Source organism: Rhamphochromis longiceps, linkage group LG23 (assembly GCF_057381845.1).
Source record: "Rhamphochromis longiceps isolate RC_006_pf linkage group LG23, R_longiceps_female_GT1.1, whole genome shotgun sequence".
In the NCBI taxonomy this organism is placed as follows: Eukaryota; Metazoa; Chordata; class Actinopteri; order Cichliformes; family Cichlidae; genus Rhamphochromis; species Rhamphochromis longiceps.
Window position 1 is genome coordinate 35,993,471 of NC_140578.1, and position 15,562 is coordinate 36,009,032.

At 38.9% G+C, this 15,562-nt stretch overlaps 1 protein-coding gene across 4 annotated transcripts in view; it reads left to right on the forward strand.

The window, feature by feature from the left end:
• The window catches only part of LOC146642497 (gamma-aminobutyric acid receptor subunit beta-3-like), a 99,898-nt gene that overhangs the window by 62,506 nt on the left and 21,830 nt on the right, over positions 1 to 15,562 (forward strand). For all 4 annotated transcript variants that reach the window (XM_085399592.1, XM_085399590.1, XM_085399593.1 and 1 more), the window contains 3 exons: positions 2,653 to 2,873; positions 10,126 to 10,208; positions 12,557 to 12,694. In XM_085399592.1, coding sequence (XP_085255718.1) covers positions 2,653 to 2,873; positions 10,126 to 10,208; positions 12,557 to 12,694 — 442 coding nt within the window. The remainder of the gene's footprint in view (positions 1 to 2,652; positions 2,874 to 10,125; positions 10,209 to 12,556; positions 12,695 to 15,562) is intronic.

Genomic DNA, 15,562 nt, shown 5'->3' on the forward strand with positions numbered 1-15,562 from the left:
AGTACTTCTTGCCAGTAATTGTTTGACTTGTGTGCCAGATGGTGAGCTTTATACAGAAAGACACAAGAACTACTATTACATAAACACTTCAGTATATGCAAATGCTGCAAAACGTAGTCACAGAGTGAGATTTCGTTTGAGTTTGTGGCTTTTTTTTTTTTTTCAGAGAACAGAGAACTGTTTTTCGTTTGTTTTTTTTTTAACATGATTGCTCATAAACTTGAGAAACAATGTGTATTTATTGAACATGCACTTAATGCTGATTTATATTATATGACATTTTCTTCTGATAATAATCATAGATTAATACTGACAGTGGTTAAAAAAATAATTTCCCAGTATTTATCCAGACAAAGACGTTTGTTATGTTAGCAACTTTTTTAAGGCTGTCCGTAGCTAGCCTACCTTGCACTTTAGGCTAATTAGCAAAAAACAGCAGCATGCTAGCACATTAATCTTGACAGTGCTATAAATGCTAATGCTGGATACTTGGTTCACCATATTGGTGTACTGGCATTAGAGCAGGGCGATTTGAACAAAAATATTTATCACGATATACATTTCAAAATTTGCAATAACGATAAAACTGACGATATAATTGACACTAGACAAAATACTTTACAACTCCACAACTTTATTAGTGCAAAAAAAAACCAAAACCCATCAATGTATTTTCACTTAAACAAGCAGCTTTTTTAAGTGCATTAAAGTTATATAAAAAATTAACAGTGCAAATGCAAATTCCTTGCTGACAGTTTAACCAAAGGGCATTTCCAGTGGAAATTGGCAGACATATCCTCAGCATAACCATGTATAATATCCACAAAATTTAAGAGGTTATACACACACAATACGGTAATATTATGTTGAAGCACAGTACGTATCACTCCGCGAGGCTCCTGCCTACGATAGCCGTAATGCTCCAACAATCCATCAAGCGGTGCGGCTTTGTAGCTTAGCAAAGTCGTACTGAAACATTTGACAGATTTTCGAGCGCCGTGTACGACATAAAATCGTTTCGAGGTCAGTAAACACAAGCTGACTTCATACATAAGGCACACGGGATCATAAGGGGCACTGTCGATTTTCAGAAAAATCAAAGGATTGATTTTAAGTGTGCCGTATTTTCCAAAAAACACGGTAATAACAACGGCCCGTTAGCACTATTTTTGGTAGAGCATCCAAAAATAGTGTTTTGTTGTGTATCTGACGGATGAAAGCCAAACCAGTTCCACACCACTGAAGTTGCAGCATTTTTACAAACCAATTATGGTTCTTCCGTTTCATTTAATGATCCGCTTTCGCTCTTCTCATTCTGCATCGCCGCCTTGTGATTATGTAAACAAAGGCACTGCGCATGCGCGTTTTAACCATATTCTATTGCGATATTTCATTTTCCTATCGTTGCCCAACATTATACCGGTATTACCGTGAACGGTATGATATAGCCCAGCCCTAACTGGCATACTGACATTTTCTACTTAGCTTAAACTAGAGCTTATTCCAGTTGTTAAAAACTAGCCTATAGTTATGAGTACAGTGTCTGATTTGGGCTAAACTCAAAATTGGACTAAAAGTAGATAAATCACAGAAAACAAAACTCAGAAAACGATAAGGGTTTACTAGTACTAATATAGGCCTAGCAAATGGACCTCCAGTTCAAATAAAATTAAGACTAAATTTACTCAACACCAATCATGCAGCAGGAAATGTTGACATACAGTGCACCTACAAAAGGAGGAGTAAAAGCTAGTGAAATATAATCACTGTACCACCAAAATCTAGTGATCATGCCAGACTGTGTATGCTGAAACAAACACAAACTTAGATTGTATTTGATTGAACAAGTATGCATTATAAATTCATCTTATTTGTAAGACAGAGTATGTGATATATTTTAACAGCAAACTTGATCTACTAATATAGTTAAAGAACTTCAAAAACTTTGCATACTGCAGTGCAATCCTAGAGATAAAGTTCTTTTTGATTGCATTTGGGTAATTGCAAAATGCCTGTTAGACTAACAAATAAGCACTGACCTTAGAGGATAGAACAATAAAGTGTTACTTAAAGCATGTGTTTCCATTTCCTTCGCCTATGGAGGATAACAGAAGAGCTGCATTCAACTACAGCACGTTGAGAGAAAACAGCCACTGGAACAGAGCTGACATTAATTCACTGTGTTTTAACAGCCTAAGTGTCACCCCATTGGAATTTAATGAAAGGGAATGTATGTTTAAAAAGCTTCTGGGCTGTTGTTATAGGTCAACTTGGAGGTTTTGTGAATCACTGTGCCTATATGAGGAATGCTCAACCACGGGAGAAAAATTAGTTGAAGATCAGGTGAAATTTTCTTAGATTTTTTTTTCAATAAAGCTGCAGCTACATGAGTCAGCCTTCCCACACACTGTTGTACAATGGCACATTACTGTGTTGGTTACTGTACTGCAAAAGACAGGGCAAAGGCACTTGAGAGAATTTGGCTAGAGTGTGTGTGTGAACCAGTTGGCCCACACTCCTTCAAAAGCTGTTCATGTTGCTTTTTAATGTCTGCTGTTTCCTGTGAAAGAAAACCTGAAGTGATTGCCTGTATAACATGTAACAATAAGCTGTACCCACCTTTTATTGTGTTTTTTCTCTTTCTATCTGCAGGACTACACATTGACTATGTATTTCCAGCAGTATTGGAGGGACAAGCGCCTGGCCTATGTGGGAATCCCTCTCAACCTGACACTTGACAACAGGGTTGCTGACCAGCTCTGGGTCCCCGACACCTACTTTCTCAATGACAAGAAGTCTTTCGTCCATGGAGTCACAGTCAAAAACCGCATGATCCGCCTGCATCCAGATGGGACTGTCCTCTATGGACTCAGGTGTGTTCTGCTTGTCAGGTCTTCTTCTTAATGAGACAGTGGGACTTTTGACTGGGCTACATGTTAGCATTCTCAGGATTCCATGTTGTACATTATCTTATGACTCAGTCACACTAGAGTAAAAGTAGGACGCCAACCTCCTTGCAACTACAAAAAGAAATGGTGGTTCATTTTGCCAAAATTTCCTTGTTGCAACTCAAAAAGGTTCTCAGTAGTTTGTATGGACCCACATGCTTGTATGCATACCAGACAATGTTGGGCATGTTTCTAATAAGATGATGGATGATGTTCTGGGAGATCTCCAACCAGATCTGGACCAGGGCTCACTGAGTTCCTGGACAATCTGAGGTGCATTTTAGCAGTGTTGGATGGACTGAAACACAATGTCACAGAGTTGTTCCATTGAATTTAGGTTGTATGAACATGAGAGTCAGTGGTAATCTTGAGTCCCTGCCTACTCTCACCATTGTTGTGCACCTGGAGTAACCCAGGACCCACTGCACAGGCACATGGTCTAACAGTCAGTCCAAGGGTTTCATCCTGATACCTAATTGCAGTCAGGGTGTTGTAACATCAGCCTGGTGTTCAGGTTGAAACTGCTCTCATTGGTGACAATTGGCCAGAATCTGCCAATTATACTATTCTATGGCAAATGCCAATCTGGCACCACAGTGCTGGGCAGTGAGAATAAGGCCCACTAAAGGACGTTGGTCCCTCGGGCCACCTTCATGAAGTCTGTTTCTGATTGCTTAGTCAGCGATATTAACACCAGTGGCCTGCTGAAGGTCATTTTGTAGGGTTCTAGAACTGCTCATCCTGTCCATCTTTGCACAAAGAAGAAGATACCAGTCCGGGTGATGGGTTAAGGACCTTCTACAGCCATTATGAAATCTCCAGTCTCCTCCTGAGACTGTGCTTTGAGACATAGTAAGTCTTCTGAAAACGACAAGTAATGATGTGCCATCCTCCAGGAGTTGGACTACCTGTGCAAACTCTGTAGGGTCCAGGTATCATGCTACCAGCAGAGAGACTGACCCTAGCTAAATGCAAAACTAATGAAAAAACAGTCAGAAAAGATGAGGAGCGGAAAAATGTCAGTGGCTGTAAAACCATTCCGGTGTTCAGGGTTGTGTCATTGTTGCCCCTTTGGTGCACCTGTTGTTAATTTAATCAACGGCAGTACAGTTGTAACTAATTAACAACCCCCTCTGCTTCTTAACTGACCAGATCGATATTCCAGAAGTTTAACTGAGTTGATGTTATGAATAAAAAAGGGCTCCCTCTAGTTTTGTTAGCAGTGGCTATTCCCCTTATGCACCCGCCTCAGTTTCTTGCTCTAACAACAATGTCATTTTCCTGTTGTTATCAAATCCACAGCTTATGCAAACTTGATCCCACTTGACTTGCTATATAGCTAAAGTTTCATATAGCTTAATCTTTGGTGCCATTAAGTGTCATTGAGACCCCAAACAATTAAAAACATATCAGAGAACCACGGTGTTGCACTGCATGACACCTGCCTTGATTACCATAGATGTGCACTGCAGTTTATTTTGAATCCCACATACATCATTATGCTGCAGTAAACACTCAGAAGAACACCAAGTGTGTATTAATCCTCCACTTAAAAATAGTCCCTTGCAAATACTACTATTTTAGAGTTTAAGGAGATTATTGAGGTTTTTGTATATATAATTTAAAAATTCTACTAATTTTTTGTGACACATACTTTCATCAAAAGTAGAGCTTAGAGTTTCAAAGACAAAGTTAAGCAGTCTAAAAGTAATACAATACACTCGAAAGCATTGTTGATTTTGGTCATTTTATTTCATAGAGGAAAATACAGAGTGACAGCAACCTCATCCTTCAAAATATTTTTTCTTAAAATGAGCCTCTATATTTAGATAAATGAAATGATGAAAAGTTCCTATGATTATATATAGTCAGAAAAATAATAACAAAAGAACTGCATAAGGCAGGTTTATTAAAAATCCCAAATCCAAAAATAGAGAAGACCTGAAAACAAGACTGAGAAGAGAGCACAACCTGACAAGCGGAGAAAAGGGTAATAAGGAACAGGTGAACGTAATCAGACCCTACCAAGGGAAAGAACAAATGATAGTGCAATCACAGAAAATCACATGGGTTCTAACCTTCAAAATAAAACAGGAAGTAAACTGAGTCAAAATCAAACTCACAAAGTCAACAGTAACCATGAAAGCTGTTCTGGACAATTCTGGGCCCTGCAAATAAGCAACACTTATCACGCAAAAAGCAACAAAAGGATGATCAGGGTCAAGAATATTCCCTAATGTTTTTCAGAGCCAAGTTAATTCTTTGTGTTCAAAGCCTTGTTTTGGCACAGTCCTGCAGCAGCTGAGAGGGTTTTGTGTCATGCTGAAGGGCATGTCAGTGTTAGCATTTTTATTATTTTATTTTTAAAGAGGGCTGCCGTTAGAGTTCATCTACGGCAAGAAGTGCAGACAGGTTAGACATGATCCACAATGCAAAGTTCAGCCTTCAGCTATTGTTTGATGTTTGTTTCATAAAGCCCTTGTTTTGAATTTCCATTGATCTTTTCGACAAGCAGGTTCAGAAGAGCTAGTGTGACCTGTTATTATGGATGCAAGCTTTGAATTATTAGAGCAAAGCAAAAACATGTGTGTGTCTGTGTGTGTGTGTGCACTTGCACACTTGCATTTGCATGTGTCAGTGTTCATACTTTATAGTCAAGCAGCTATGCTTGATTATGCAAGTGGAGTTCATAGCATTTAGCCCTGTGGACTACTTATAGACCTCTCAGTGCTTTAAGAGATCAAAAGGAGAGGGAGACGTGTGACGTGGTGTTTGTGATATGAACTGTTACATAAATGAATGCCAGGTAGAGCTGAGTGATATGTTGAATGCAGATTTTTATCGTGGTTTCAAGGCAGCCACTCTGTATTTGTGTGTTTGCTGTTTATTAGGGAAAGCAGTAAAAAATACAATTTTAAGCTCTCAAAAGCAGTTTGTATTTACATTGTAAGTTGCATTTTGCCACAATGCTGTTTGTCATTTTTGCAAATCCAATCCAATCCAATCCAACTTTATTTATATAGCACATTTAAAAACAACAAAGTTGACCAAAGTGCTTTCCAATAATAAAACAGAGATAGCAGTTAAACCCATACTTTAAGCATACAATGAAATCAATAAACAAAACAAATATATAATTGAAAAAGAAGATAAAAATAAATCAACATGAGTAGAATAAACAATAAGATATACAATGAATAAAATTAACAAAGTAAAAAGATTAAGAATGACCAACAGCTGACTGAAAACTGACTACAAACTGGCTCTGATAACACTCCTAGAAGGCCTTTGAAAAAAAGTGTGTTTTTAAAAGTGATTTAAACATTTCAAGTGTTGGGGCCAGCCTAATATGGAGGGGCAGTTTGTTCCATAGTTTGGGGGCCACAACAGCGAAAGCTCGGTCTCCTCGGTGTTTAAGTCTCGACATGGGGACAACAAGGAGTGACTGGTCAGATGATCTGAGAGACCTTTGTGGAGTGTATTGGTGTAAAAGGTCTGACAGGTAAGATGGAGCCAGGCCATTTAAAACTTTAAAAGCAAGCAATAAAATTTTAAAATGAATTCTAAAATGGACAGGCAACCAGTGTAAGGAGGCAAGAACAGGGGTAATGTGCTCACGTTTGCGTGTCCCTGTCAACAGGCGAGCAGCAGCATTCTGGACCATTTGCAAGCGTGATAGTGAAGCCTGATCAATACCAATATAAAGTCCATTACAGTAATCAAGGCGAGTGGTCACAAATGCGTGCAAAACTCTCTCCAAGTCACAAAAAGAAATAAAAGGTTTTACTTTAGAGAGCTGCCTCAACTGAAAAAAGCTTTTTCTCACCACTGTATTTACTTGTTTGTCCATTTTAAGAGCTGTGTCAAATTTTACTCCAAGGTTGGTGACAATTGATTTGACACACGATGTAAGAGGACCCAAGTCAGATGGAGGGACACCAGGTCCATTCGGCCCAAATATAATGACTTCAGTCTTCTTTTCGTTAAAATTTAAAAAATTCAGAGCCAACCATGCTCTGATATCCTTAAGACATTCTAAAATAGGCCTGAGGGGGTTAAGGTCATTGTGTTTCATCGGTAGATAAATTTGACAATCATCTGCATAAAAATGAAATGAGACTTTATGTTTTTTAATAATATGGCCAAGGGGAAGTAAATAAATACTAAAAAGAAGGGGCCCAAGGATGGATCCTTGAGGTACACCACATGGGAGGGGGGCGGAAGATGAATGAAATTTACCAAGTGAGACTGAAAAACTTCTATCAGAGAGGTATGATTTAAACCACTCCAAGTATGGTCTATTAATTGCATTTTACAGAAACTGTCTGTAATTTAAAGAAAGATTAAATGAAAGGTAAAAAATGTGCAACTACCAGTCGTTTAAAACCAATCACACACTCAGCCCTCCTGATAGCAGCTTGTGGTGCCCCAAATGCAGAATACAGATTCGTATTGTACTACAGTCAAAACCTGGAACGGTTTTGGTAAAATGATAAAAACGGAACTGTACAATTTCGGGCTTTAGTTTCACAGGATCCCATTCACTCTGACACAAGATACAGTCAAAGAGTTATTCACTTTTCAGAAGATCTTTTCTACAAGTTAATGTTAGCTTCCTTACTAACGTCTTTGGGATACTGTAGTAGTAAGATAATAGGCTAGCAATTGAATTTGCATTGAATAGAATCAGAATCAGAATCAGAAACTTTATTGTCATTGTCATGAGAACAACGAAATTAAGAATGGTCCCCGATCATTGCATCATCCCTAGCAATATCAAAATATAAATAAAACAATAAAATTCAATAAATAAAATAGATAGAATACTTAAAATACTAATAAGATATAACAGTAAAACATTCACATACATTCCCACACACATGCTTCAGACCGTGCATAGATTAACACAAGAGTGGCGTGATGGACATTTTTTTGTAGTATTCAGATGTGTTATTGCAGTTGGATAACAGCTGTGTTTGAGTCTATTAGTCCTTGCTCTGATTGCCCTGTACCGTCTGCCTGAGGGCAACAGTTCGAACAGGGAGTGGCCAGGATGTGAGGTGTCTTTTATACAGACTACTCGAGGGCACAAGAGTACTGTTAGCCTAACATTATTTGTTACTCAAATAGATGGTATTAAGGATTGACCCAGTTATACCTTGAAATTATAAACTGGTTTCTGAAGTATCATTTTGAAACCTTGAAATGAGGGTTCTGTTGTTGCTGTCTTGGTTTAAAAAATCCAGTGTGACAAGGAGGGGCAGGTCTGACCATGATACCGAACACTCAGAGTACCAGGTATAATCCTGCTGTTTGAAACACAGCGTGACTGAGATTTAAATACAGATTTAATGTTTTATTCTGTATGACCCAAAATGAGTGAATGAGCCCATAACTTCCTAATGAAAGTGTTTACATAGGTCAGCAGTGATCTGGTAAAGTTCTGCATTGGTTTATTTTTCCAACCCAAAAGCTATACCAATGTCTTATAGCTTGTATGACTTCTCCTGTACCTTTACATGAATTTTTGATGGGGTTAAATTGTGCATTGAGTCTTTGTTGGCTGAATTTAGCTGCATGTGTTAGTTTGTCCAGCTGAAGCAATAGTTTCCTTGCGGCTGTTCACATGCTACTGTAGAGTCTTTTGAAAATTTGGTCAAATCAGCAATTGGACTCTCTTTTGCTCAATACAAGCCCACAGCTAAGACTAGCTAGTTAGCTAGCTAGGTAGTTAGCTGTATGCCAAATAAAAAGAGATACTTCAACAATTTTTGTGTTTTTGATAAATGCAGTAATGAATAATAATTAAGTAAAAAGCCGTAACACAGGCATTTGGTTATTTCAGAATGGACTTCATGTCACTGGGTTATATTAGCTAACACGCGCTAACTGGTACAGTGTACGATATTTGTTTCTGACCTGGCTTTTGTTAGACAGAGTGGCATGGAAAAAAAAAAGATTAAAACTGACCCACAACCAAATGCAATTATTTCAGGTTTAATTTATCAAATGACATTTTCTGATAATCAGTTGGATTTTGAGGCTGTAATTTATATTCCAATTTATGCCATTTAGATATCATCTTTTATTCATATGAATTTTTTTTTTTTGATTAAACACCTTCGACTCCAATGTCCCCAAATCCATGGATTTTCAATATGTTCTAATTTAAAAACTGTTACTTTAATGATTTAATGTAAATCAACAAATTTTTTTTAACTGCTAATCAATACAGTGTAGGTAGTTTTTTTTTTCTTGTTGTTACCATAATGAAATGAAGAGATAAGGTAGCAGAGAAGCTTCAGTGATATTGATAATCTGTGTCATGTATTGGAAAATGTGTTGGAAGTCCATATAATCTATAATATGTGTGGTAATGCTTACTGTTAATGTTACTGTTGAAGACCTCTTATTATGTTGCTGTAATTTTTGCTGCATAATAATATCACATAATGGAGCCTCATCTCAGTCTTTGCTCAGTGAATACATCCAGTGGCTAACTGCCAAGCAGCCAGCTTTTAATCAGGCCAGACTTAGCCTAAATCATTTTGAATTTGCATTTCACTTTGCTGCTTTTTTTAACTGTCTGATTATCAGTCGTTTGAGCTCGCACATCTGATAAACAAAAGGCACAGATACCTCCTCATGACCCAGTTCAGTTGAACAGGGAAGGATGCATTTCCTTAATATCATTTTTATTTTTACAAATTTTTACTTGATCGCAGGATGGAGGGATGGACAGTTTTGGTGAAGGGGGAGCACAAAATGTTTCAAAAGCAAACATGTTCGTTGCTTGTCTTGTATGATCTATAGTCTAATTAGGTATACAGTTACACAGTCAGCATTTTAACTAGGAGGTGGTGCTATAATCTTATTTTAAGATGACAATGCCAGTAGTCTCCAGTAATATGAAACCAGCTGAGGGACAGGTTGAAAAGGCAAATGGACATTTGGTTTCCTTTAAAGATGATAGGTGCTTTCACCTTAATGCTGTAATCTAATTGTATTCCCGCAGTCCCTTATTCTGTTAGGTAACTGCTTACCTGCATTGCTATTTTTAAAACACCTCAAATCCCTTACATCTTCACTCTCCTTCTGATCCGTCTTTCAGAACAATTTTAGTAAATCACATGTGTTAACTAAAATATACCCTCTCCCCCCATGCCTTCTTTTTCAGGATAACTACAACAGCAGCATGTATGATGGATCTCAGGAGGTATCCTCTGGATGAACAGAACTGCACTCTGGAGATAGAGAGCTGTGAGTAGACAGGCCTAATGCCTTGTGGGCTTGACAGATCAACAGCGGCGCACAGGCAGAGTGTCTCATGTGTGAAATGTTACAGATGCATGAAAGAATGTGCAACCTGAGGTACAGCAGCGGTTGTGTGTGTGTTTCTCTTCTGTGTTCTGTAGCCTTTCTTTTAAATCTGTACCAGATGGATGAGGGTAGTATATATGACTATGACAAATACTTAGCTAATTTCATTCAATATTATACTTCTATAAAGATTTGGGAAAGTTTAAAAGACCAATCTAGTGCAGTTATTTAGTTAGAAGTCGTGCTTTCTTTTGCAAATGTTTGCACCTCATTTAACCTCGTAAAGATCCACTAGGTTGCCATGTGCTACTTAGGGTAGGAATAGTTTCAGACTCAATTCTACCTCTATAAATGGAATCTTATACCAGAAGTACTGTAAGGTTAAAATGCATGTAGGAAAGTAGTTTTGAAAAGTAACAGCGTCAAGTTTCTGAAACCTGCTGCTAAAATTCAACCCTAATACAACTCCTTAGTAGTTCGTCAGTAACCTGGTGGGTGTAATGAAGTAACATTGATGACAAAATAACAATTACTTTTGGAGACTATAAAAGAAAACCTCAAAAAAAAAGGAGTCTGTGCAAGACTTTACCCTCTGTCATGCATTTTCCTCTGGTTGCTTGCTGGTTCTATTGTAGCAAATATAATATTGAACTACGTCTACATAATCTGTGTCAATTATGCAGAACAACACAGGGGTTATTGTTCTGCATGCAGAGATATTTTTTTTAAACAAGCAATAAAAAGAGCTATAAATGCAAAACAGGAATATAGACAAACAGCAGGCCAAGGCATCAACCTGAGGGCAAGTCATTTAAAAATAAAAGTGATAAGTATATGGTAAGCATTCATTTATTGGTCACCTAACCAATGTAAGTCTAGTATTCGCTCTATTTTTAGCTCATTTAAGCCATTGGCCTATTTAATAGGTACACCTAGCTAGTTTCAGGCTGAACCCTATTTTGCTTTCAGAGCTGCCTTTCTTGTGGCACAAATTCAGCAAAGTCCTGGAAACATTCCATATTGACATGATAGTGCAAAACACTTAGCCCTCAGTCGATGTTTTCTCTTTTTTTGATCATTCATCACTGTGTAGAAAAATCTCAGCAGTTTCTGAAGTACTGAGATCAGTCGGTGAGACACCAACAGCCATGCAAAATTCAAAGTCACTTAAATTGATCTCTCTTCTTCAATCTGTGCTCACAATCAGCTCAGCTCTTGACTATGTCTACATGCCTAAATGTGTTGAGTTGCTGTCATGCGATTGGCCGATTGGATATATTTTGTTAACAATCAGTTTACTTATCCATTTCAGGATCCAGTGTGCCGGAGCCTATCCAGCCTATATAGGGCGAGCATGTAGAGTTGGAGGGAAATTCACATTCACACCTACAGCCAATTAGGAATCACCAACTGACTTAGAGTAACAAGGTTAGGTTAGATTAGGTTATATGTGGCCATTTAGCTGCTAAATGCTGCAAATGACTTTGGCCCTGTTCTGTTTTGTGCTGATAGCGAGCAGGCCATCGCGGCTTTAAACAGGGCTGATAAGAAACAGTGACACGAAACCGTGATGGCGTGGGCCAAAACAATGAGCTGAAAGACACCAAAGGGCTCGTTACAGACAGGGCATCCCATCTCTCTGTAGGGTGTGTTATTACGAATAACTGGGATGCCATTACACGTGTTATGTCGATATAAAAATATTGATTCAAGCAGATTTAAGTTAGACATTTCACATATCTATTTGTGAGAACTCCTCAGCGTTTGAATGCTGTATCACTTAGCGGCAGTGAGTGTCTCTGCTCGTCCTTTACAGACATCCTCAGGGCACCACTTGGTTTCATGTCAGCCTTCTGATTGGGCACTGATTTACACCTGGCATGCCAACAATACGGCAGGATAGGATTAGGCTTATCAGGAACACATAGAGTTTAAGGCTAGTTAGAGCCAATGTCTCGGCTAGAGTAAGAACAAAGCACATTGTAGATGTTTGTATTTATATTGTTTTTGGTATCATCCCCACAAAAATACTAAAGCAAGATCTGCTAATGGCACTGGACATGTCTATTTTATAATTCTTCTGACATTTTCCAAACCCCAAGTAAAGCTATTAAGAAAAGCGCCTGGTACTTGGAAACAACTTCAAAAGTGTTTTTTTATTTCCTTCCCAAATGACAGCCCAGTTGGATGATCAGCAACACTGCATGTCTTGGTCTCCAGTGATGGTTAGACAGATGGTTACACCTTGGTGTGCATGTGTGTGTGTCTGCGCACGTCTTCTTCTACAGATGGCTACACCACAGACGACATCGAGTTCTACTGGAAGGGAGGCGAGTCGGCTGTGACGGGGGTGACACGGATCGAGTTGCCTCAGTTCTCCATTGTCGATTACAAGCTGGTGTCCAAGAACGTAGTCTTTTCCACAGGTAAATGCTTCATCAGCTGGATTACCTCTGGGAATAATGCACGGTGAGGCTAACTAGGGGATGTGACATTTTAGATCATATTGTCCATTTCATGCACTGGCCTGTTTTCGGGAGCTGATTATTCCATCAGTTTCTGCAGCAAACATGCCAAAATGTCTGTTGATCTTATATCAACAGATATAATATATATATTGGTGCTTTTAATTGGATTGAAATGAGGAAATGCGCCGTCTTTGAAGTATCCCTCATGCAGCAGTAGGCAACGCAAGCTTGTTGGAATGGTGCTTAAGCGGGACATGTGGTAAATTAGAAAGTATATCATGCCCACTTCTGGCAGTTCTTGACCCAGAGAGGTGAAGTTTAATGGATGTAATGGTTCAGTTATTGTGCTATCAGTAGGAAATGTAGCTGAAGACTCTTATCAAGTCAGTGTGATTGCAGCAGTCTGATTGAGAAGCCCCTGAAAAATTGGTTTCAAATACAATAATAATAAATAGTCATAATTAAAGACATGAATGTCTAAGTTTGTAGTTATTATTTATGAAAACCTCAGTTTCAATTCAGTTTTATATAGATAATACGATATGATTTATATAGCCCCAAACCACAACAGCTATCCTTTCAAGATGCTTCATAGTGTAAGGTAAAGACCCTAAAATAATGTGGAGAAAGCCCAAGCAACTAGGCAACCCCTATGAGTGACCACTTGGCGACAGTGGGAAGAAAAAACTCCCTTTTAACAGGAAACAAACCTCCGGCAGAACCAGACTCTGGCAAGGCAGCCTGCTGAACAGCTGGGATTGAGGGGAGGAAGATGGGACAAAAAATGATATTAAACAGTCACACAGCTGTTTGCAGATCTGATCTGAAATGTTGTTCCTTTCAGAAATCGCTCATGTTGAAACAACTAAATTGATGTAGGTTTGAAAGAAAATTGTATCTTAACATGAAAGTTGTATCAACATTTTTTGAATTATTTGTATAGCTTCATTCACTGTCATCACAATACAGTGACAAACACTTGAGGATGAGGATGTTACTTTAATACTGTTACACCCTACTATATTCACTCTCTGTGGGCTAAAATCTCCCGCTGCACTACAAAGCATCCTGCTGCTAGAGCCCAGCCGATATTCAGTGATTCAAATATTGTGATAGTCCGATATGTGGGCAGATTTTTTTCCCTTTCAGAAACACGAAGCATAAACAGATTGTCACGAGCCAGCAGATCTCAGACCTTATTTATCATCAAATGACCTTTAACCTCTAATGAAATGTGGATGACAAGAAACACTGAGGAAGAGTTTCAGTATAGTTAGAAGGCAAAATGACAGGTTAAGGCAACTTGTAAAGTCAATGTATATGAAGGATTTACCGTATCACATTTCATGTTCTAATTCATGTGTGTCAGATCGCTGTAGAGGAGCTATTTTAACAAGTAATCCTCATTTCAATCATATTCCATGAACTTTGATTTGACACGTCGCCCATCCACAGAGGTCCAAAATGAATCAGACTGTTACTGAATGTGTACATTTACGCCGGAACGCAGAGTGTTTATGAACATTTCGAAACCAGCGACCATATAATCTGGTCAGAGGGGACACATCGAGAAAGGCGGCTTCTCCGGAGCCTCGGAAATAAAAGCTGTGTGACATTTAGTAATAATGTAATTTCTCACAGAAGTTATGCTCATGAGGAAGTGCCACGCTGGGTCTGAAAAGGACATGCACAGTAAATCACTCTTTGTTTGCCTTCTCGGGCGTGCGTAACATTTCTGTTGTGGCCGTTCTGTGTTATTTTCTGTTTTTTCATGCTGAGATGCTGTTGAAGCACGCGTGCACCTTTCTCTGTCTGTACTGCACGTGCGGCTGCTTTCCATTTACCATCATACGCGGGTGTCTCTGCCCTTCATGTGAATCACATGTAAGTGTGCCGATGCAAGCGCGTCTCTTGTTTATGAGAGGCGGCTTGTCCCTTGTGGGTGGTGGCTATTATTTTAATGTCCGGTGGTCTGCTCGCCCGCTCAGGATGTGTGAAGCACATCAAAGGCTCCCTGCCAGGCTGCCTAATGATCAGGTCTTGTCCATGTCATGTGCCACTAGCAAGCCTTTAGTTCCCTTCCCTTTTTTTCCTTTCCTGCTATCCCTCCAATCTGTCACTATCTCTCTCCCTCTTTTCTCTTCCTCCTGTTTTCCCTCCGGGCTTTCTTTAATATAACTTTTCTTAGTGCTTTTAAAAGGTGTGCTTGGATGCCAACTACCCTGCTCGCTGCAAGAAAAAAAACCCGGGTTTCAGGGCATCATAAATTCATGTGAAATGAGGCCCTCAACACATCAGTGTTTCTCATTTAAACACACACAAACTGTCTGTTTGCATGCGAGGGTAATATCTGCATGTCCGTATGGAAATGCTTGTATGGCCACTAGGGCAACATTTCTGAGTTAGGTAACATTTAATAGACTGTATAGAAAAGATGGATGTTGCTACCATGGTTTCAAAAGTCTGCTCAGGAACAACTCAAGGAACACAACAAAGCTCGCTTAGTCCCAAACCAATCAAGCATCAGAACAAGCTTGATTCACTGATGTTACCTAATGGATCCAAAGTCCGGCACCCCCAGAGATCCTCTGTGTGTGCATCAGGAGGTCAGAGCTCTTTTTGGCAGAACAGAGAAGCAACAAAATACTAAGCGGGTGGCTTTAATTCTGTGACTCGTTGTTCTTTAAGCCTCGAATATACCTTCGAGTTTGTGTGTTTTAGAAAACAAGAAATGCTTCGTTAACAGCTTTAGAAAAAAAAGCCCTGAAAGTACTCATTTTTAATTAATGTAGGACTGAAATTCATTAAGAAGCTTTTGCAGACTGC